We start from the raw sequence: 21,873 nt of genomic DNA on the forward strand, positions 1-21,873 counted from the left end.
TTAACCACAGTGTGAATGGTTTTTACTGGAACTACTACTAAGCAAACTCTTTCATGTTCGAAAGCCTGTACAGTGAATTCATGGGGGGTGGGAGAGGGGGTTGGATGGCATTTCCCACTGTATGATCAACATGTAGAAGCATAAAAACAAAAACCCTGCTTTATTGAAATGCTTTTGTGGTTCTTATTATTTTCTTGAAAAGAGTGTAAAAACAATGCTTGGCATCAAAAGTGCAAGAGTGGAAGAATTACATGAATTGTTCCTTCCTTAGCTTCTTGTGGCCATTAGAATTTTTTTTTAAAATACTTTAACAAAAAAACAAAATAAACCCCTTTAGGCCTATGGATTTTTATGTGTGATGTGACTTCTTAGATAGATAGATAGATAGATAGATAGATAGATAGATAGATAGATAGATAGATAGATAGATAGATAGATAGATGGTCAGTGGGTGCATGTTGTTTTTGCTCTGATGGGATAAATAAAACTGTGAGCACGTCATTTAGGCCAAACTAATAATAAGAATGTCGTTTTGGTATCCCCCTCCCTCTCTCCCTCTCCTCTGAACCCCATTAGTCCTTTGCCCAATAGTGTCCGCATGGCAGCTGGACGCATGCGCAGCTGCACGGTTTTCAATAATGAAGTTGAGTTCAATGCCTGTGAACAGGCTGGTGCTCAAAGTTGGACGCGGACTGAAAATAATGGTGTTTCCCGCTGAATTCAGCGGTCCGGTCACCGGAACTGAAACCCGGGACCAGGCTTTGAGTTTGTAAATGTTGTTTAGGCTAATCGCGGCTGAATAACTCCTCCGGCTTGTTTCTGGACTCTTGCTGGTTATGGCCAGCACTGGCTGAAGTGTTTTGATCCAGTCAGTGACAGCCTGCAAACAGCAGGGAGAGCTGTGCGGCGACCACACTGCGTTTGATTATGAGGGTTTCTAAGAAGTGAAGGACAGCTGGTGCTGATTTCTTACTGGGACGAAAATAATTCTAACGCAGGTAGGCCTATGTTCATTTTATTTATTTAGGTCTATTTATTTACAGACAGTTACAGATATGTGGTTTGTACTGTGTCAGATAACTGGCTGCAGTCCGACCATCACAACTCGACAACTGTCATTGACTTTGATTCAGCCTGATTCAGTCTCTGTTTAATTAATTATTAAATTATAGGCCTAAACGAAGCACGTCCTGTTCATCAGGCCTGATTTAAAATGACTTATCCTCAATCAACCAATTATAAACAGTAATTTTCACAATTGACAATAATGACAAAATCGTGACTTTCTTTGCGTTAATTGTTGTTCGAAGGCACAAGAATAGGCCAATAGGTTTGTCTGAGGAGATGATCGTAATATTCAAGTTGGTGTCCAGTTTTTACACGAGTCATTTTGAGATGTAGCCCGAACTTCATCCCATGCTCGGGACGTCGGCACGTTAAACCCACTTAAATTTACTTTATCCGGCTCCAGATGTAAAGACTTGACCGTTATAGACTGATACAAACATAATTTATAAGTAGCCTAAATTAAAATGGAATTTAATCAGTCCAGTCCCTGGTGATACGTGAAGCTTTTCTTATGAATATTTTCTTTTGAAGGGTTGATTAAAAACTAAAACATGCTTAGGCCGTTTGCCACATGATGATCTTTGACTGCAGGTCTATGTGGTTACATCTTTTTATCCAGATTACCGAGTTTAGTCCCCTCAGTGTCTCCGCACTTCTCTTCCCCAGCGTGCCCACGGCTTTCTCCCCAACTCTCCTCTCATCCCACGTGGAGTTTGTGTTTATATTTGATATGTAGGAAATGGGAATCTTATACCACGGCCGGGCTCTCAGGGCTTGAATGGCCCCTGGCCATTGGCTGCCCCTAACAACATGACAGGTTACGCGCCGACTCAAAATCTGATAGGCCTACTGCGCAGTAATCCATACAGATTAGATTTCACATTAAAGACTCATACTTAACCAAGGCGCATTAATGCGCATGAGATGGATGGACGGGATTTGGTTTGTGGAGATTTTGGGGAAATGATGAAGTCCTGTACACATTGCCTAGAGAATTAAAATCAGTTATTGTTCTGTCTTTTTTTTTTATTCGGGCGAATAAACCAGCAGATCGGCAATTTACAATAAAGCCCAAATTATGTAATTATTTTAAATAGCCTTTCGGTTTAGTATTATGATGAGGAAAATATTAAGTAGGCCTAACCACTTCAGTTTTCCATTTTAGAAAACAGGCCTATATTAAAATATCTTATAAAAATGCAATATTTGTTTATAATTGGCAATTTTTAATTAGTAAATTATTTCTTTTTATGTTGTATTTATGTAATATTTTATGTTTTGTCTCTATTGGTTATTATATTTTTCACTTTATCTGAAAGAGTGTAGGCTATTTGAATTTAGGGTAGGCCTATGGAGGTATTTTTTTCCCAAAGTTCCGAATTTAGTGGGCGGGGTGTAAACTTAAATAAAATTAATCAAAGTTTAATTTATCATTGTGCGCCAATAATAAATAAATCGCCTATATTCACACTGTAATCCCTTAAATGGTGTTCTCCTTTGTGCTGAAAAATATAATAGGCTATAGTTATTGTAAAATTCAGAATACATAAGACATTTTGACATAAAATTTTGACAATTATTCCTATGAATAAATGTTGTGTGTGTCCTCAGTGGGCTATTACAGTGAAAATAGTAAGTGTGGCCCATTTAAACTCAGAGGTGCAGAGTTCAGGGTGAAGAAGCTCGTCTACATCTTCATGTGAAGGATAAAGGCGTTTAGGAAGAAAATTCCTTCACTGGCTTTTTTAAAAAGTGTCACCAAAAAAAAAAATCGATCTGTGCGTAAAAACAATTGACTTCACTCCAGCCTCTTCAGCCAGCAGCAGTCTGCGGTTTGTTCAACATTCTCCTCTTTTCGGCTTTTATAGCGTGCAATTACCGCAGGGTAGCTGCGTAGTCCACTTTATAATCCTCCGCCTCCCCTTATGTGTTTCTTATGTCGCTGTCAATAGCCATAGAGAGAAATATAATTCTCTCTTCTGGGACACTGAAGGAAATGGCAGGCATTATTGATTCCCTGTAGTGTCAGGTAACTGCTGGGCGGTTTGAGGGCCCTGTGAGGCAGTCATGTGTAGTGTGATATAACACATAAGAGGTAGGCAAACCGGTTGGTCATCAACAAAGTTTAACAATATTTGAAAGCATCAACATATATATAGGCAATGTTTTTAAAAGAGCTATTCCATACTTGGAAAATTTGATTAGTGTCAACGTATCACTCTAATGCCAAAAAGTCTGTCCACTACATCCGTGCTAAAGAAGGAATAAGTCATGAAGGGCAGAGTGAACTGCAAACGGATAGAAGGCTGATTCTGTCCTCCACAAAGGTGAGAGGGAGGGAGAGAGGGGGCGAAAGGAGAGGGGGTGAGGGAGGAGGCTTAGACACAAATCAATTCACCTGAGAGACGCATTATTGTCTTCGGTTTCAGGCGAGGAGGAGCTGAACGCTATGAAAAATTAAAAGGATGCCAGTTAGTTTAAAGGATCTAGCCAGACAACTCCACTGTGCACAAGCGCCTGCACACACACACACACACACACACACACACACACACTGAATAAACTGAAAAAAGTAATACGTTGCTCTAATTTAATGTTCTTGATAGTAATCCATGTTTTGGGACACATTTTAGATTGAGCCTTTATAGAAGAGTAATCCCTTATCCCTATGTATGTTTTTTGTGTCAATGCACACATGGTTCAGGCTGGTACACACATACTCTGATATAGACCCTTATTCACTTAGCTGAACACACAGCCTTGAAGACACTGTGTAGAAAAAACAGCATTTGCAGCTTCTCCTGATACTGGCCCAACCTGCAGGTGCAGAAAAACATATTTATTTACTTAAGCTGAAGTGGAATAGAGTAAATGCATTAAAAAAAAATTTAAATAAGGATTATTTTCACTGGGAAGTTAGCTGGAATTGGTTCAGTGGCGCTACCACACTTGCTGGGAACCACAGATCTAATGACAGGGAAGGACTTTTGTGTTTGCATGTGAGTACGTGTCTTTGCAGCCTACTCTTTTGTTCAACTGTCAAACTTTTCTGATGGCCTTTGCACAATACAGCAGAGAAGAGCCATTTTGTGCCATTCTTTTGGGGTGATGGCATTGTTTTTCCATTATCTCCGCTGGCCTTTTGTTGCAGCGTCGCCCTCTACATGACAGTAGCAATAAAGAAAAAAGACAAGGACATTTTCTGTCTTCATTTCATTTTTTCTGATCGCAACATTTAATCTCACTTAAGTTGAAGACAATCAACCTTGGCCTCTCCGTCGCTCCAGACTCCTGCGCCAACCTGTCTCCTGTCTAGTATTAATAGGGTCGCTCACTGTCTTCGAGTGCTATAGCCAGCCACTGTGTCTGTGGTCCAGAGCCAGCCAAGCAGCCATATCATTTACACTTCTCCATTTTCATTGTTGATATTTACTTCTGCAATTATCTCTCCACTTCACCCTCGGCTGAAGATGATATGCTGAAGTTAACGCTGCAGCTTCCCTCCAGTCTCCTGTTGCTCACACATGAACACACTTACAGAAGGTCTAACCGACAGATGTAGCCAGACGTAAAAAAAAAAAAAAAGCAACTTCCTTGGATAGCAATATTAGCACAGGTGATGATTTACCATTTAATTGTGGACAGGTAAAGATATATATCCATTATATCCACTGACCCACATTTTATTTTGTAATTTTTGCCCTTGAAGTGTGTGGCGGATCACAACCCAAGAAGCCATGGAGGCCTCACAGGACCTCAACGAACAGATGGTGAGTTAAATGCTACTGTATGCATGTGTGTGTGGGTGGGTAGGTATACCTTGTACCGACCACACAAGTCTGAGGTATGGGTGCATTGGAGAGACATGTGTTTGCGCTAACACACAGCAGATGCCGTTCAGTGAGTGTACAGTAACCATATGGCAGCAGTCAGAGTGAATGAGACTTCATTAGAAACAATACTGGACATAAACATCAATTTCGGAACTGAGAGTGTGTGTGTGTGTGTGTGCGGGAGTGTGTGTATGGGTGTGCATGTAAGACAAGTTAATCCAGTCATTTTAAATTACTGATTAACTTAATTGAAAAGGTAGACCTTTTTTATTTCTACCATATCTCTTATACCTCAGTCACACACACATACACGCACACACAGAGCCAGAGGCTTTTTTGGTGTCTCAGCACAGCAGGCCGTCTCTGCGTCACGTCAGTGTCCCAGTTCTGCTTGTTTAAAGATCAGGCCGTATTGTTGGGAAAATGATTTTGGCGGCGAGTGAGGTCCACTCGCATTTCAAAGTCGTTAGTCAGCCACCAGAACAGGTGTAATTTCATCTCCTCCTCCTCCATCAAGCCTGGTTCTCTCTCCCTCACTCTCCCTCTGACCTGCCAGCCTCCACAGTAATAATAGCAAGAAGTGGGACAGAGCACATGAACTATGTTGTTTTTCTCCCACTTTTTGTGTTGCTCTGTCAGACTCGCCCTGGGTTGGATTACGGGCTGACCCCAGTGGAGTACCGTCACTCGCATATACAGTGCGGTACAGTACATGCGCACAACAAAAACACACAGAAAAAGATGAAGAAAGAAAGACAGAAGAAGAGAGGAGCATCCATCTTGTCTTGCTGCCATCCAAATATCAAATATTGATGTCCATATTCCACAATTACTTCACCTGCTTTAAATAGGGCAGTGATATCATTTATAATGTGAATTTGAGCCACGGCACAAAGGCATTGATTAATTGTTCAGGTTGGAAATGAAACCTCAGAGCAAGGACAGAGATTTTAATCATATCACATAGAGCTATAGGCTTAGAGAGCTGAGACTTGTGACTTTTGGAAATGGTTGGTCTTTACCTTTTTTGGTAAAACATTCAAGTTTACTTTGTGAAGCTGGTAACTGTTTTGAATTTTTGAATCATCACTGATGTGATTACATTTTGGGTATACGGTATATAATGTACATTCAGCTTGTTAGGTACACCTAGCTAAAATGAACGCAGCTAACAATTTCTTTCATTAATCTGTTGATTAATTTCTTGATTGATTAATTGTTTGGTCCATAAAATATCAAAGCACTGTGAAAAGAATCACACTTTCCCAAAGCCCAAGTTAGCATATTGAAATGTCTTTTTTTGTCTTTATTTGTAGTTTTGTGCTTATTGTTTTCACTTTAATAACAACTTAATTATTTTAGTACGAATTTCACAAATTCAATTTAATTTGCATTAAGTGAAAATGAAGGTTTCAATTTGTAAATTGATTATTTATACAATTGTAATTATTACTTCCCCTAAATGTTTTCTCTTATTTAATATTTAAACTGAAAGTGGCTAAGTCTTTCCCCTCGCCGCTTCTTTGAAAAAGGCGTGTCTTGGGTGACTAGGAAAACAGCACAGACCTCACACACAAAGTTTCGGGGAGTTGTCTGTTGATACCTGATACCCCCACCACTCCCCTCTACCCTTTAAAGTCCCCCCCCACACACACACACTTTTCCCACCACATCCATCGCACGTCATCTGGGTTATGGTCAGGCGTCCTCTCTGGCCGCCCGCCTGCCGAGGGCCAGCCTGCCGTCTGGGGTCCTCGGGGAGCACTGTAAAGAGCCCTGAGGCAAGGCCAACAGTCGTTAGCCCCGTAATGCTACTTTTAGCTTGTTTAAGTGTCTCACTACACCTGTTGTCACATACTTGTTTAAAGAAAAGATGATAATTGTTTTTTTGTATTTGTTATTTTTGTGTGATGCTCTATTACATGATGATGATGAAGAGACAACTATGATCCCGGTTGGATAAAATGTGTTATTGTGTATTAAGCTATATTCTAAGTATGAATTTGTACAAGCATTAAGCAGATATTTATCAAAGATGGACCAGCATGAGTCCTTAAGTATACACACACAAACTCCACACACAGAGCCGACAGAGCCCTGATTGAAGTCTCCTGTCTGCTGGCTAGTCGGGGAAGCAGTAAGAGACGGGGGGTAGCGGCGGTGTTTGTTGACCCCGGGAAGCCTTGCAGGATTTAAATGTATGGCCACCAAAAGAAAAAAAAAGTGGAAAGATGAAGGAGGAGGAAAAAAAGAGAAGAAAAAAGGTTCTTTTAGCCGTAGCCTTTTCCTCTGGTGCGTTGGGAGAGGCCCAGAGTATGGCAGCTGTCCCAGTCTGTGTGTGTGTGTGAGACAGAAAGACTGAGAGAGAGAGAGAGAGAGAGAGACCAACTTAGAGGAGGAAAGGGGTCAGGTTGCACCCCTCTTTCACCCCTACAACCCCATACAGACACATTCACACAAACTTACATGCAGCAGCAGTAGCTAAATACGAGCACGGCCCAACCCTGATTGCCAAGACTGCATTAGCGTCATAGACAGTCGTTTCAAAATCTGCCCGGCGACAAGGCATGAGGAGGTGTGGAGTGTAACAGCTACCCCCTGGCATCCCAGTAGTAGGCTGGCACCCTAGTTGTGGCAGCGAAGTGCACTTCAGTTTCAGCTTAGTGTACAGTGATTCTTGTAAGATTTATGTTTGGTTGACAGCTGAGTGTTGCTGAGAGAGTCTGCCTCCGTCTGAGCTTGTACTGAGGGGTGAAAATATTTAAGACACATAAATGATGCCATTATTCTTGATTAAATTATAGTTGATAACTATGGCAAAGAGGAGATGAGGTCAAACAGAAGCAGATAAGTTGCAATTGGAGTGCACAATAAACGCTGTAGCTCATCACTAGAAAGATGTCAAAGTTTATACCTTAAACATTGCTTTCCTGCATCCTTCACTCACCCACCTCTCGGAAGAGATGTGCTTCCATTTTATTAAATGTGTCAACACTGCACCCACACTGACTTAGAGACATGCACATGGGAAGCACATCATCCCAACACCCCATGTTATTTTTCTCTCTCTCTGGTGGACTTAACAGTAACAGCTGTTTATGTCACACAAATATCTCACTATGTAACGGTAATGATTGATCAAGGCAACATGAGTGACTGTGGGAGGAGGAAAAATCGGTGCGTCAGTAAATTAAAACAACACTGATTTGTCCCATGGAGCCCAGATGAAAGTATTTTGGGTCAGTAAATTTCAGCTGTCAGTCAGCCTGGTGAAGACAGTTCGTCAAGCTCCTCCCTGGACAGGACAGCTGTTTCGAGATCTGAGGTCCGAGTCGATGTGGACTGAATGGACACAACGCTTTAATACTCCTTATGCATCCCTCAAAATTTTGTTTTTGGTGTTGATTTCAAGTTGAGATGATCAATACCGCTCTCTTACCTGTAAATATAAAGCTTCAGCCAGCAGCTAGTTAGTTTAGCCTGGCTCATCCAAAAATAGCAAAAAATAGCCAACCACTACCTCTACAGATGGCTGATTAATGGTGCGTTCCATTTGAGATGGGAAGTTGGAATTTCCAAGGTCAAAGTCAAATTTCAAAGGGAACGCCCCCTTTAGTCGGATTTCTGACTTGGAAAGTCAGAAGAACTGCACTACCCCAACTTTGTCATAGAAATTTTTGTACACAAAGTCTTGTCCAAGTGCTGTCTTTGTTGTTATAGTGTTTATGCGTAAATACAGCACAATGCGTTTTTTTTTTAATCAACCGGTGTACCAATAGCTAATCTGGCTAGTTGTAAACAATGGCTGGCCAAGCAAGGTTTTCCAACTTGTAACTGGAACACCATCGTCTCGGGTGTGATGTTATTCCCAGCTCAGACCTCCGACTTCCAAGATAAATGGAATGCACCATAAGTCACTACCTCCTGCCAAGAAATGGTCCAGAATATAAAATCGTTCAGTTTTCGTACAGATTAAACAAATGAGATACAACATGGTCATTAGTACTTTTTACAAGTGTAGATTTATTACCATGGGACAGAGCCAGGCTAGCATTTTCCCCCTGCTTCTAGTCTTTATGCTAAGCTAAGTTAACCGATTGCAGGCTTTATTTAGCAGAAGGACATGAGTCGTTTTGATCTTGTAATCTATTTTTCCTTAAGAGAGCAAATAAGGGTATTTGCGAACATGTCCATGTATTTCTTCAATATTTTGAATATGTACGGTCTACTTCTTTTCTTTCTTCTGATTCGGGTCATGTTTTATGTAATTTAACAAAGTATTATTCATCCACAAAGTGAATTGGTGATCTTTGTTCTTTTCAATAACTAGACTTAATTTTGGGAACAGGATGAAATCAGTTCAAGTAAATACCATGGATAAAGGATCCTATTTTCAAAAAAAGAACTTCTTTGTTTGGACATAAATTTAGGATGCTTGAAACAACCGAAATATCTGCCTCTCACCGAAACCTATTCAATTCTTGCCTTGGTTCAGATTTATAACTCATATATTATACAGTTGAGCGAGAGTCTGGCCGGCCAGGAGAAAGCTAGTTAGGTGTGAGGTGAGCAGGTCACAGACTGCCTGTGAGCCAATCACAGTCTGACAGAGCCAAACCCCCCAAACAGACTGGAGAATCCATCTAGAAACCCAGAGCAACCGGCGTGGGCTTTCTAGAAGAACGCACCAGACAGGAAACCGCATGATATGTGTGCTTCAGTGTCTGCAGTGAATGTGTGTGTGTGTGTGTGTGTGTGTGTCTGTGTGTAGGTGTTTCTGTTATACACATACTTTCTGTGGTGTGGGACGGCTGAGGTCATCTGAGTGGAGACACTCTTGTATTGTGACCATGCTTGTTTAATGGAAGTCAGTCAGGGCATGGTACTTCATGCCAAGATTCCTTACTTTATTGATTACTCAGTTTTTCAAGGAAAATCACATTATTGCCAGATGTTACATTTTTCCCTACGGAACATTTGAAAATGATAAAAACCCATTGAAAAGAATTTGATTCCAGTCATGACACTAAATTCAAACTCTTCAAAACTCTGAAAGTTACATTACATGCACAGAAGTCCTTGGTGAAGTAGTAAAACAGTTTATTCTTTGTTTGCCGCCATTTCCATAAATAGAGCCCTTGATACCACAGCCCACCTTTTGTTCAGCCTGGTCTTCTGGCCAAATGCTCATCTGCCATAACAAAAAATAGGAGCATATTTCCTCATTTTTGGGAAGGAAATGAAATTGCAACAATTGTGCTTTGGTTACGGAGGAACCTGCCTGCCCTGCCTGCCGCGAGAACTTCCTCTGCTCCTCTGCTGGGAGATTGTATTTCTCTCTCAGCAGCGCAGAATCACAAAGGTAGCAGAGGGGTCGCCGAGGCCAGATGAGCTGTGACCTGGGTCTCTGTGCTGACTTAATACTCCTGACTAAGGCTCCAAATAATGATTATTTTCATTATTGATGAATACATTGTTAGATTTTTTAACTGCTTGTTTCCTTATGTTCACATATATATATATATATATATATATATAGTATCTTTTGACTTTGACTATAGATCATTGCTGCACCACCAGACAGCAGAGCAGCTTTTTCCTTTAAGCTATCAGACTTTTAAACTCAAATTCATCCTCAGGACTGCTCAGTTTTGTATAGTTTATTTCTGTCTACCAGTTTTATGATTGTTTTTGTATTACTGTGTATTGTCTGCTATGTAGCAGAAGGGAGTTGCAAACTTAACTCCACTTTACATGTAATGTGACAAATAAACCTTGTAACTTGCTGTTAACTAGCATCACTTTGTTATTGGGACATACGTGTTGAATGCCTGGCTAAAAAAACAATTTCCTTGAGATTGTAATAAAGTTGAAGTTAAATTTATGTTATAGATCAGTCAGAAGTCAGAAAAGCCCAAGGTAATGCTCTCAAAATCACAGCATCTGTTTAAAATCCAAAGATACCCACCGCCACATTTGTTGACGATGGCATCCTAAATAAGAACAAATGGAATATTTATGATTGGTGGACCCTTGCAACCAATTTGTACATTTAAAAAAGTATTTTTATGAAGGGGCATTCCTTTTGAAAATGACCACAATGACCACAAAGACAAGAGTCAAATCTATCAATACATTATGTCTTACATTCATTAATTCACTTTTTTGTCATAGTATGTAACTTTTTCAGTAATAGCATGCTGACAGCTTTCCAGTCTCATTGAGGCCATTTCAAATATGTGCTAGATTTATTTATGGATGTATTTCCTAAAGAAGCACATTTGTCCATCTGACCATGTTTAAACTGGAGTTGATGCCCAGTGAGACACTCTTACTCTCCCTGTCCTTGATTCTTTCTGTCTGTCAGTCCTCCTGTCTGTCTGTATCTATCTGTCTGTCCCCCCTTCTCTTTCTCCGCAGGCCTGCTCGCCTCTCCGTCTCTCCCTGTGTCTCTCTGGCTAGAGTGATGATTCAGGGCCTATTGTGAAGTCAGCAATCCGATACAGAGCTAGCCAGAGAGCAGAGGGGGAGGAAGGTGGATGATAGAGGGAGGGAGGGATAGAGAGAGTATAGGGGGATGAGAAACAGAAGGGATTATGGGTGTTCTCATAGCCAGGTCCATGCTGTCTGGAGCCCAAGGCACTTTGGCACCCATACCTGTCCTCTGCTTTACCTGTTGCTCTCATTCTCTAATTTGGCCTATGGCCTTTGTGTCTCTTTGTCTTCCTTTTATCTTTTTCTTTCTCACACCCCTGAGCTCTTCACTGTCCCTTTTTGGAGTCTCTGCCCTTCCCTCTTTTATTTTTCACACTTACACACATCCTCTTCGCCCTCAATCTGCCTTCCTTCTTCGCCGACATATGGTATTGTGAATGATTTTATTAGGAAGATGATATGAAGTGTTTCAAGGCCTGGTATGATGGAACAGCTTGCGACTTTTGAGACATTCAACTCCTGTTCACTCTCCTCCACGCGTATAGGGCTGCAGTAACTTCAAATAATCGGCTGCATATTGAATCTGAGAGCAGATGGTGTGTGTGTGAGGGAGAGAGAGCATAACTATCTGTCTGCTGAATGTGTCTCCATATGTCTTTTCCTTGAGGATATCTACCTTATGTTGTACCTATCACATGCACACACACACTGTGATGTCATGAGCAGCATTATTTAACAGGCAGCTGGGAGGCCATTCATCATTTAATTAAAAGCGTCTGAAAGGGATCTGAGGCCTAATGAGATTAGCTTTAATTATTGATGCTGCTGCTGCTGCTGCCACAGACACACACTTACACACACAGGCTCACAAAACACACACACACACACACACACACACACACACACACACACTCTAGTTATGAATACCACAGACACTGTTAGAATTAGACTCTTAAACTTAACATACAAACACTTGCATCTGCACTATTTTTAATTCTTTTGCTCTCTTACCTGATCTTTTTCCCGACGCACACACACACACACACTCATTGATTTTGCTTCACGGTGGGTTGGTGGATTTGGAGGGGGAAGGCTTGTGGTATGGGGACCGAGCAGGGGGTGCAGTAGCTGCGGTCGGGTTGGGGATGAGGAAGGGTGAGGGGAGGGGTTGCAGGAGGATGGTGTTGTGTTTCTTCAGGTCTCACACAGCAGCAGAGAGCTCTTACTGTTCTAGTCCACTCACTCCATTCTCCATTTCATCACGTAGATCGTGTATGAAGTCCATACAAACGCCAGTCTAATGTCAGTTAACTTATTAACATCCTTTTCTCCCCTTTTATATACCCATGTGTATCTTTAAGGTTGTTAAAATCATCTTATTTCTAACAGTATCATATGTATTCCAGCTCCATTTGTCAGAAGGAAATATTATAGATGTCTTTACTGTCATTTTAGATTTTTCCCCAGAATTCAACCTGACATACTTCGTTTATCTGCAAACCTCAGCTGCACTATTGAAATAAAGGTCTCTGTGTTTGACCTACGTTCTTCTTTTTCTTCTTCTTTTTCTTCTTCTTCGATATGGAGCTGGGAGTCATGTATTGAATCATTCAGATCAGTTATTTGAGCTGATTTTAAATGAACTGATTCATTAATTTCTCTATACAATATTATAGATAAACTTGTAGAAATGTTAATGATTAATAAAGTAATTATTTTACTAATTCACTTATTTATTCACTTCACTCTGCAGTTACCTGTCCCAATATCTGACTTTCTGATACAGTCATCATACATGCATATTGTACCTTTAGACATTACATATTGAGTTATGTTCTTGAGTGTGTTTCTGTGTCACTGAGTAGAGCGATGGCCCGAGTGTGTGTGTGTGTGTGTGTGTGTGTGTGTGTGTGTGTGTGCGTGCTTCTAGTCAGCCATGAACTGGTTTAGGTTTCTCCCAGTTGTTTTTTTAATCACTCTCATCAGATTAGCTGAGCAGGGGCAGTAGAGGCCAAACGCTTCACAATTAACAGCGCAGAACCGGCCTGCACACACACACACACACATATCCATCAGTGACTTTTCATTCGTCTCCGCTGAGTAAAGCTGCATTAAATCATCTCTGTGATCCCCTCACTCTCTGAGACAATGAGGAGCCATTTTAAATGGCAAATGTGAAGACCACCAGGACGGTGAGTCAGACTCCTCTACTGCTCTTCCTCCCCAAACATGTGTGTTCACTACAAGTTGATTTCAATAAAATAATCTTTGGGATTCTAAAATTAGTCGGGTGAACTGACCCTTACCTTACTTTGTTCATTCAAAGAGACAAGACAATTATTTTTAAAGATCACCCATTAAACCCAGCAGGAATTACTTCCTAGCTTAGTTATAGCTTATAATTGAAATCACTAAATTCAATTATTCCTTGTCCTGTTTTGAGAATATATGCATCACTTAATAAATATCTGAAAACTGGTGCAGACAACATAGCGCCAAGCTAGCAGGAGATACGCAGGGTATAGCGGCTCACTAGTGGCCCAGTTTAGGTAGACTGCTCGATCTTTAGTGGTCCATGGCCAGTCTGTCGTCAGCAAGTTGCTAAGAATGCGATCAAAACTGAAGGATCTAATTATGATTTAGGAAGGTCAAATGTTTACATGGAGCATCAGCAAGACTTTACATCTCAGATTGTTGTTGTTGCAGCAGCTCATAACATCATAGCCCAGAAAAGCCGTCTAGCCGCCTAAGCAAATAAGCATATTTCCCAAAACACTGAATCTTTCCTTGAATGTTGTTCAACAGCAACCAGGGATTATTTTCATTATAGATTAATGTGTTGATTATTTTCTCTATTGATTATTCTATTAAATGTCAGGAATAATGAAATACATATCAAGCAAAGTCCTGGTACCCTGTGGTAAAATCTATATACCATATAACTGCCATGTCCCCAGTTTGATCGACTTTTGTGACATGTTCTCTCCCTCTCTCTCACCTCAATTCTTGTCTCTATCTTCTCTGTCACAGATCAATTCAATTTACTTTCAAGACTTTAAAAAATGCAAATATTTATACAAGCTGGAGTGAATTTTTAATTTAAATAAAAACTATTGATTAAAATGATCATTTCAGCTGAAGTTACATAATATATACTAATAATAACCATTTGTATGGTGAAATGTGGCAAAAAGACATTCACTATACATGGAGACGCTGTTCATATTCTGCTGTGTAGAAATGCTGTCCAGCTTCATCGCATTAGTAAACCTGGTTGGTTGAAGACAATTTTTGCTGTATATTTGAACATACAAGAATTTACAGAATGCACTTTTAAACGTGGAGGTGTTTCCAAAGTTGTATTTTATGCTACAAAATCAGTGTCATTTCTTTATTATCTGCAGCCTACAGTCATGAAACTTCTAAAATTAAATTTTACATCACATGCAAGTTGTTGTTTCAGGTCAAACTCACGCACCTAATATGCCTGTAACTCCATTCTCTGTCTTGAATAGCATCTCTGTGCAACATACCTTGGAGCGACCATGCTGTGTGTTCTCTCATTTCTCAGATTGTTCTTATCGTCTTGGGGGTTCAATGTAGAGGCCAACGTCTAGTTTTAGCTCTATTTTGGTCTTTTTTTCCTCTCCCTGGACAATGCGAAGACAAAGGTTCAAAGACATGTGATACTTTAGGTGCAGAAACTGTGTGTGACTATTTCATTTCTGTTTTTTTCACATTGTGAGCCACACCGCAGGCAGCTCTTGTCAAATTCATGTGAGCATAGGCAAGTAAGGAGAGGTTTCACCTAGCCGGAGAGACAGAGAGAGAGAGAGAGAGAGATGTTTTTGGAGAGTACCTTTTCACCCAACCCCCCCCCCCCCCCCCCCCTTCCCTGCTCCACAGACTCACCCTGTTCTTCCCTTTCACTCCCTCACTTCTTTTTTTCTTTTATAGCTTCCTACTACACCTGAAAAGGGGGCATTTTTGGAGGCATAAAGAGAGGGATAGTTTTACACCTCCCCAGGCTGGGGGAACTGGGGGTTGTAGAAGGACTGGTGGGCGGAGGGAGGGAGGGAGGAGGCTTGGCACAATGTATTTTACATGAAAGGAAGAGGATAGAATTTCCACACCGATAACCACCTCATACAAATAGGTAGAGCAGAGAGCTTTGAGCAGGGGACAGGTAAACGTGTGAGATGTGTGTGTGTGTGTGTGTGTGTGTGTGTGTGTGTGTGTGAGAGAGAGAGAGAATGTGGAGGATAAATAGAGATGGAGGTTGTGTTTGTGTGGTGAGTAACATCCCTCATGAATGTGTTTTGTGGTCGACACACACCAGCCGATGTCAGAGACAGGCATGGCTGAATGATCACGTTGCACAGTGTGTGTGTGTGTGTGTGTGTGTGTGTGTGTGTGCGCCTGTGTGAAAGACTAGCTATGTGTTAGGAAATCACAACTAAAGTCTTTCTTTTCTTCTTCTATTCCTGACTTTTTTTTGTTGCTAATAATAGTAAAGAAATATTTCAACGTTTTGGGAAATGGTTTTATCCGTGTTCTTGCCAAGCGTTAGATGAGAAGATTGACACCACTCTAATGTCTGTACGATAGATGTGAATCTGCATCCAGCTGCCAGTTAGCTTAGCTTAGCACAAAGGGAAACTGCTTGTCTGGCGCTACTAAAACCACAAATTATTATTTTTATACTTCGATTTTTGTACAGCTTATATAAATGAGATTAATTCATTAATTAGTGAGCTGGATTTTGTTAACTTTGAACAGAGCCAAGCTAGTTGTCTCCCCCTGTTTCCAGTCTTAATGCTAACCTAAGGTAACTATGCTAGGGTAAGCTAGTCTTTAGCTTACTATTTATCTTACAGATATGTGAGTGGTATCAATCTTCTCATCTGACTCTCGGTAAGAAAGCAAATGGGAACATTTTCTAAAAGAACAATTCCTTTGAACTCATATTTTATTATTTAAATATATTAATGAATTATATTAATTAATTTTAAAACATAAATATAAAGTGCACTTATTAATACAGTTATTACACAGAAATAAATGTACTTGACGAGATAAAATAAAAAAAAATTTAAGGAGCTTATAAAAATATCTCACTTAAGATTTAAGTAGAAAATATAAAAGAACCAACAACAACAAGACCAAAGAGATGAAGAGAAACAGAGACTGTCTCCGTCTGTTTTACTGTCTACCGAGGGGAAGATAAACCGCTGTTGTTCCACTTGATGAACAAAGTTACTCTCAAGGGCCTCTTAAAGGGGAGCGAGACATCTTCGTCAGACACTTTTAAAACACTCCTAAAGTCAACAAAAACCAAAGCCTATTCCTGTCATTTAGCTGTCTCATATACTACTCACTTCCTTCGCTCAGTTCACTGCACACATGCCACTCTACTGGGTTTTTTTTTGTATTTTCTATTTCATCAGGCGTGTTTTGGGACACCTCCCCTGCTCCCTTCTCCACTTGCTGTGAAAATATTTCATCTGGGATGTTTTTGGACAACCCCCTCCCGATGGGCTCCTGCCTGGCTAATAATAAAGTGCTTGAGTTGTCAAGCGCTTCGGCAACACCCTAATCTGTTCTGACAGCTAGTCCTCCACGTACACTCTCAGACGTCCAGCACATGCACACAAGCGCATGTCGGCATGCACATATAACACACGACAGACATTTGCCCTGATGTATGCGCATGGGTCCACAGACAGTCTATCAATCAAGGTGTTTATTGGGATTGGGGGATAAATGCTGTGAGACAGGGCCACATGCTGTCACCATGGCGACCTAGCTAAAGGCTGGAGCACAGTTGGAGACAGTGGCCCTGTTCCAAATTGGTCTCTAGGCCTATATACAATCTGCACCCTTCTCGTTACCTTGTAGATGTACATTCAAACTGGTCTGTATGTTGTTCAAGGGTCAGTTCACCAGTATTTCTAATATAACAAGATATTATATTAAATTAAATTAACACACTGATATTTAGTTTAATTTAAGATGTAATACTAAAGTAGAAAAGGAAACCTATTCACTGATTCATATTTTCCTTTACACATAGTACACATGAGTGAACAGTAGAATCACCAACAGGTAAAATTTACCCGCAGCTGTCTTACGATTGTAAGTAACTTTGTTTCAAAAAAATATTCAAGTCCCCCATTTTTGACTTCCTAAAAGTGTGTTATGTAGCACCCCTTATTTTTAGTAAATTGTCAAGATAAAGCCAAATTTAAAAAATGAGCATTTACAGCTATAAATGCAACCAGCTAAAATTAACCCCTATGGACAACACAGTCATATCCGGGATATTGATTTTGCACTTTCAGATTAACATTGCATGTTGCTATTTGGCAATGCCCTTTGCCCAATACAGTGCATGATAGAGCTACACCAAACCAATTTTTAGAGAACAGGCATTCAGCTTGTTCAGAGGACTGAGTGAAGGAGTCTGATGGTGGGGAGGTTTCAGGACTGAGCGATGTGCTCAATCAGTACAACTCATTGCCGCAGCCATTTAACAGCACAAAGACCACCAAGTTCAAGTTCATTGATGTTTGGAACAGCTATTCAGGTCTGTACAAGATGCTCTCTGTCAGGTTTACTATTAGCACCAATAGACTAACAGATTTTTTTTTATGTGAGCTCAAAATCAGAGTGGGGTGAGGTGAGTAGAGTCAGATATAAGTGAATAAACAGAGAGAAAAGTAACCCAATGGAGAAAGATGCTTAAATGCATGCGTGAATGTTAATTTAATTTTAACAACTAGTAAAAATCATAGTCCAGCCTTGACTAACACATCACACCATCAACAGTTTTAATAGGCAGAAAGTAGTTCAATGTAACTGTGTATGTGGGTTATCCAAAAGAGTTGGGACACTTTTCTGTAAAGACAGGTTTCTGCTGAATTGAAAAAAGTATCAGAGCTGTGAGCACCACAACTGAAAAATGCATTCACTGCCACTGTATTGAGGTGGAGGCTGAAATCTCAAAACTATTATGGTATTATGGAAGGGTCAGGAATTGGCACTGTTTTAAGTTTCTGTATGAGTGTGTGGTCATTTTCCTGTTTGTGTGTGTGTGTGTGTGTGTGTGTGTGTGTGTGTGTGTGTGTTTTGGGCATGTGCCTCCCCTGATAACACCTTGACCACCACAGTGAAAGAGTGCCATCTTCAGACCAAGGTAGCTTGGAGTCCACCTAGTTGATAATACTCCCCCATTGACCCCTTTAGCTCAGCTATACACTTCACATATGACACACACGTGCAGCCCGTGTGGTTCCAATTAACACAGATTGAATGTGTATGCTCAGGTGTACATGTGAGTATCTGTGCGGTGTAGGTGAAATGGCCAGGGGGGGTCAATTGCATGGTGTGAAGTTTATGGTCTGGCCTATACTTTCTACTGCACAGCAAGACATTGACATTACATCCATACACATCCATTTACCCCCATAGCTTCGTAAAAGTAATCACGCTAAGGCTACCATCATACAAAGAATCATACACACGGATGTTTTTCATTTTAGGGACTCAGACCTCCAGAAATTCTTCACAATACTTTTATAAGTGGGCCAGTTCCAATGTGGAATTCAGTTTCAGTGTCTATGTTACAAATGGATCAGGAAAAAAAGCTACATCTGTTACATTTAAAAAGTTCTTTGGCTTTAAATGTAAGCTTGAGTGAGTCTGTAGTGAGTGACAGCTGAGAGAGAGAGAGAGAGAGAGAAAGAGGAGGGGGAAGAGGAGGAGGAGAAGAGAAAAAGAGGGGGAGGAGGCAGAGGAGGAGGGAAACAGGACGAGAGAAATGTTCCCCATTACTAGAGACAAGGAAGACAGGAGCTGTGTGTGAACTGACCTGAGAGACCGAGAGAAAAGTGTAGTTTACATGCAGTTTGCGTCTTTCCTCCAGCCACTACATGTTCGCTCAGAGTGAAAGGGAGAGACGCAAAGAGAAAGAAAAAAAGAATGCATTTTCTCCTGTAGAGAAAAAACAAGAAAAACGTGACACCTGGAGTACAAAGTGAGAGGCAGGTAGATAGAGCCGAGTCTAAGTGTGTTGGAGGAGTGTGTGTGAGACCAGCAAGCCTGTGTCTGAAGGGAAGCGAGTGGATCGTACAGCCCTGTAATGCTTTGTGGACATTTAGGACTGCTAACTGACCTGATTACACCCTGAGGTAAGAATGCATCTCTAACTCTGTGTGTGTGTCTGTGTGAGTGTGTAAGTGTGTTTCATGCTCTGAATAATGCTATAGTTTTTATAATCAACAGTAGTGTTTTCTGTAACATTAGTATATTGAATATATTATTTTGCTTCTCTCACTTCTTCGAATGCTGTTGAGAGATTTGCTATTTAATATTTGATATAACATTCATTAGGTTGAATGGCTGCACTATTCCAAGCAAAATAAGGTTAATAGGTTATGATGATAGCACTGTAATTGTTTCAGGGTATCATTCAAGTTAATGTAAGTTAAATTAATTTACACTATGAATAATAGGCTTTAGTAAAGTATCTTTCAAAACACTGTCACTAATTAATGGAAATATCCTTCATTATATGTAAATGTACAGAGGTTTTAGTTTTTGTTTTAGAGTCTTTATGTAATATGCTTAGATATTCTGCTTTCCTTTTTTTTGCAAGAGTTGAGGTTTGATGTAGGATTACAGCTCTGTTCTTGAATTTATCGAATAATACATTTTAGAGTAATAGACAACCATTGATGTTTGAAGTGGAATTGCTGTGTTCATAGCAAAGAGATTATTTGAAAAAATGTTTTTGAAATTTGGTTATGAATCGAAATGGTCCTTATACAGAAGCGTAAAAACAGAATTTCTTAAAGCCTTTATATACCATTTGTGTACGTGTGTGTATGCGCGCAGCTCTGTGCATGGTATCAGATGACCCGTTGCAGATGGGATAGGTTATTACCAGAAACACATAGCGTTATTCTTCTTTCTCTCTCCCTCTTTTACCCCCTTTTTTCTTCCTGTGCAGTTTACCAGAAACAGTAACACAAAACTTTCACATCTAGGACCAGAACCAGGACTGCTTCTGCTTATTTCTGACTCACACCTACTGTTTCTTATTTCTGCCTTTTAGGGTCAACTCAGGCCTCACGTTAAATATAATTAATAATAACACAAACATAGCAGTTTGTAATTCCCTTAAATAAATCATTGTTATTAGTGCTAATTACCTGTGGTACTTGTATTTGTCCCTCAGGGAATCTCCAGACCAGGCAGGTTGTGTTCCTGACCAGTCACCTGGCCAAACAAGTCAAAGGTCACCTTTTTAAGTGGCTCAGATGACACAAATGGGTCCTTCAGGCATCGTGGCCACCTAAGAGTACACGTAGAGGCCCTTCGTTTTGTTATTAAGGATGAAATTGGGTGTGTTTTACTACAAGATACGGAAAGAGAAAAATGACGCTGAATAGGAGGAATTAAAATAGTGAGCACTTGGATTTTTGTAGCTTTATTAATTATTTCATCAATAGCGTAGTTTTAATGAGTCTCGATTAGATTATAAAGACTTTGTGTACTGGATACGAGTGTCAATCAAATTTTAACCAGGTAAAAAAAAGTTTTAGTTTAAAATTTTTTCAGACCTTTTTCATATGTTACAAAGACAAAATAAATGTGTGGAATTATGTTAAACATGGAACAAGTTTCTGATAGATAAAGATAAAAGTGGTGAGATGTTGAGAGATGTGACAGACTCAGAGAGGTCAACGCTGAGAGAAAGTGTGCAGTGGATAAAGCACAATGATAAAAGCTTTTTCAGGATCAAAGCCCGCGTGTGCTTGTGTTTTCACAGACCACGTTGAGACAGAAACAGCCAATGTTGTGTGTTTCCACATACGCGTGCGTGTGTGTGTGTGTGTGTGTGTGTGTGTGTGTAGGCGCACATGTGGGGCTGTGTGTACACCCGCTTTTGTATGTAGTCTTGCGTGTGCGTTACATGTGGATTGCAGTTTCTCACGGCCCTGCTGTTGATGTCGTGACTGACAGCCTTGTTAAATTTCAGCAAAGCATGAAACGTAACATGAAAGTGGCTGTGTGTGTGTGTGTGTGTGTGTGTGTGTGTGTGTGTGTAAAGTGATCCACACAGGGCAACCTCTGAACCCTGTCTTAAACAGCTAAGTGCTGCTTCTTATTCGCTCTCAGCAGGATCCTCTAATCAGAACCATAACACACAGAAATGTCCTAGTTTCCAAATACCTGGAGTTTAATGTCTGCTTGGCCAAGCACTTTCTCTGTATACTTACCTGTGATTGTGATAATGTGCAAATGACTTGGAATATATACTGCGTGGGTGAATTTGTGTGTGTGTGTGTGTGTGTGTGTGCGCGCGCGCATGCATTTCCATGTGCGGGTGTGTGTGTTTGGCACCTCACGCGTGCCCTACACCTCGACAGTGTGTTGACACAGTGATTATAGGGCAGCTGGTACACATTGGCCCTTGCTCCGCCCTGCATTTACTGTTCTAATTAGTTCCTGTTCCAAATAAGAGAGAGGAATT

The 21,873-nt window shown here is 40.5% G+C and overlaps 1 protein-coding gene across 8 annotated transcripts in view; it reads left to right on the plus strand.

The window, feature by feature from the left end:
* The first annotated feature begins 651 nt into the window (after window positions 1-651).
* Window positions 652-21,873, plus strand: part of eya4 (EYA transcriptional coactivator and phosphatase 4) — a 42,840-nt gene continuing 21,618 nt past the window's right edge. For 4 of the 8 annotated variants that reach the window (XR_005445356.1, XM_038726905.1, XM_038726906.1 and 1 more), the window contains exons 1-2: window positions 652-998; window positions 4,778-4,838. Coding sequence is in view for 6 of the 8 variants with exons in the window: in XM_038726905.1 (XP_038582833.1) it covers window positions 4,806-4,838 (33 nt within the window). In the remaining 2 variants the exon portion in view is untranslated. Of the gene's footprint in view, window positions 999-4,777; window positions 4,839-19,172; window positions 19,526-21,873 lie in introns of those variants that run through there. The other 4 variants (XM_038726907.1, XM_038726908.1, XM_038726910.1 and 1 more) reach the window with 2 other exon arrangements.

Source organism: Micropterus salmoides, unplaced genomic scaffold (genome assembly GCF_014851395.1).
Source record: "Micropterus salmoides isolate LMB-PRFRI ecotype aquatic unplaced genomic scaffold, ASM1485139v1 Ms_hic_scaffold_18, whole genome shotgun sequence".
Classification (NCBI taxonomy): Eukaryota; Metazoa; Chordata; class Actinopteri; order Centrarchiformes; family Centrarchidae; genus Micropterus; species Micropterus salmoides.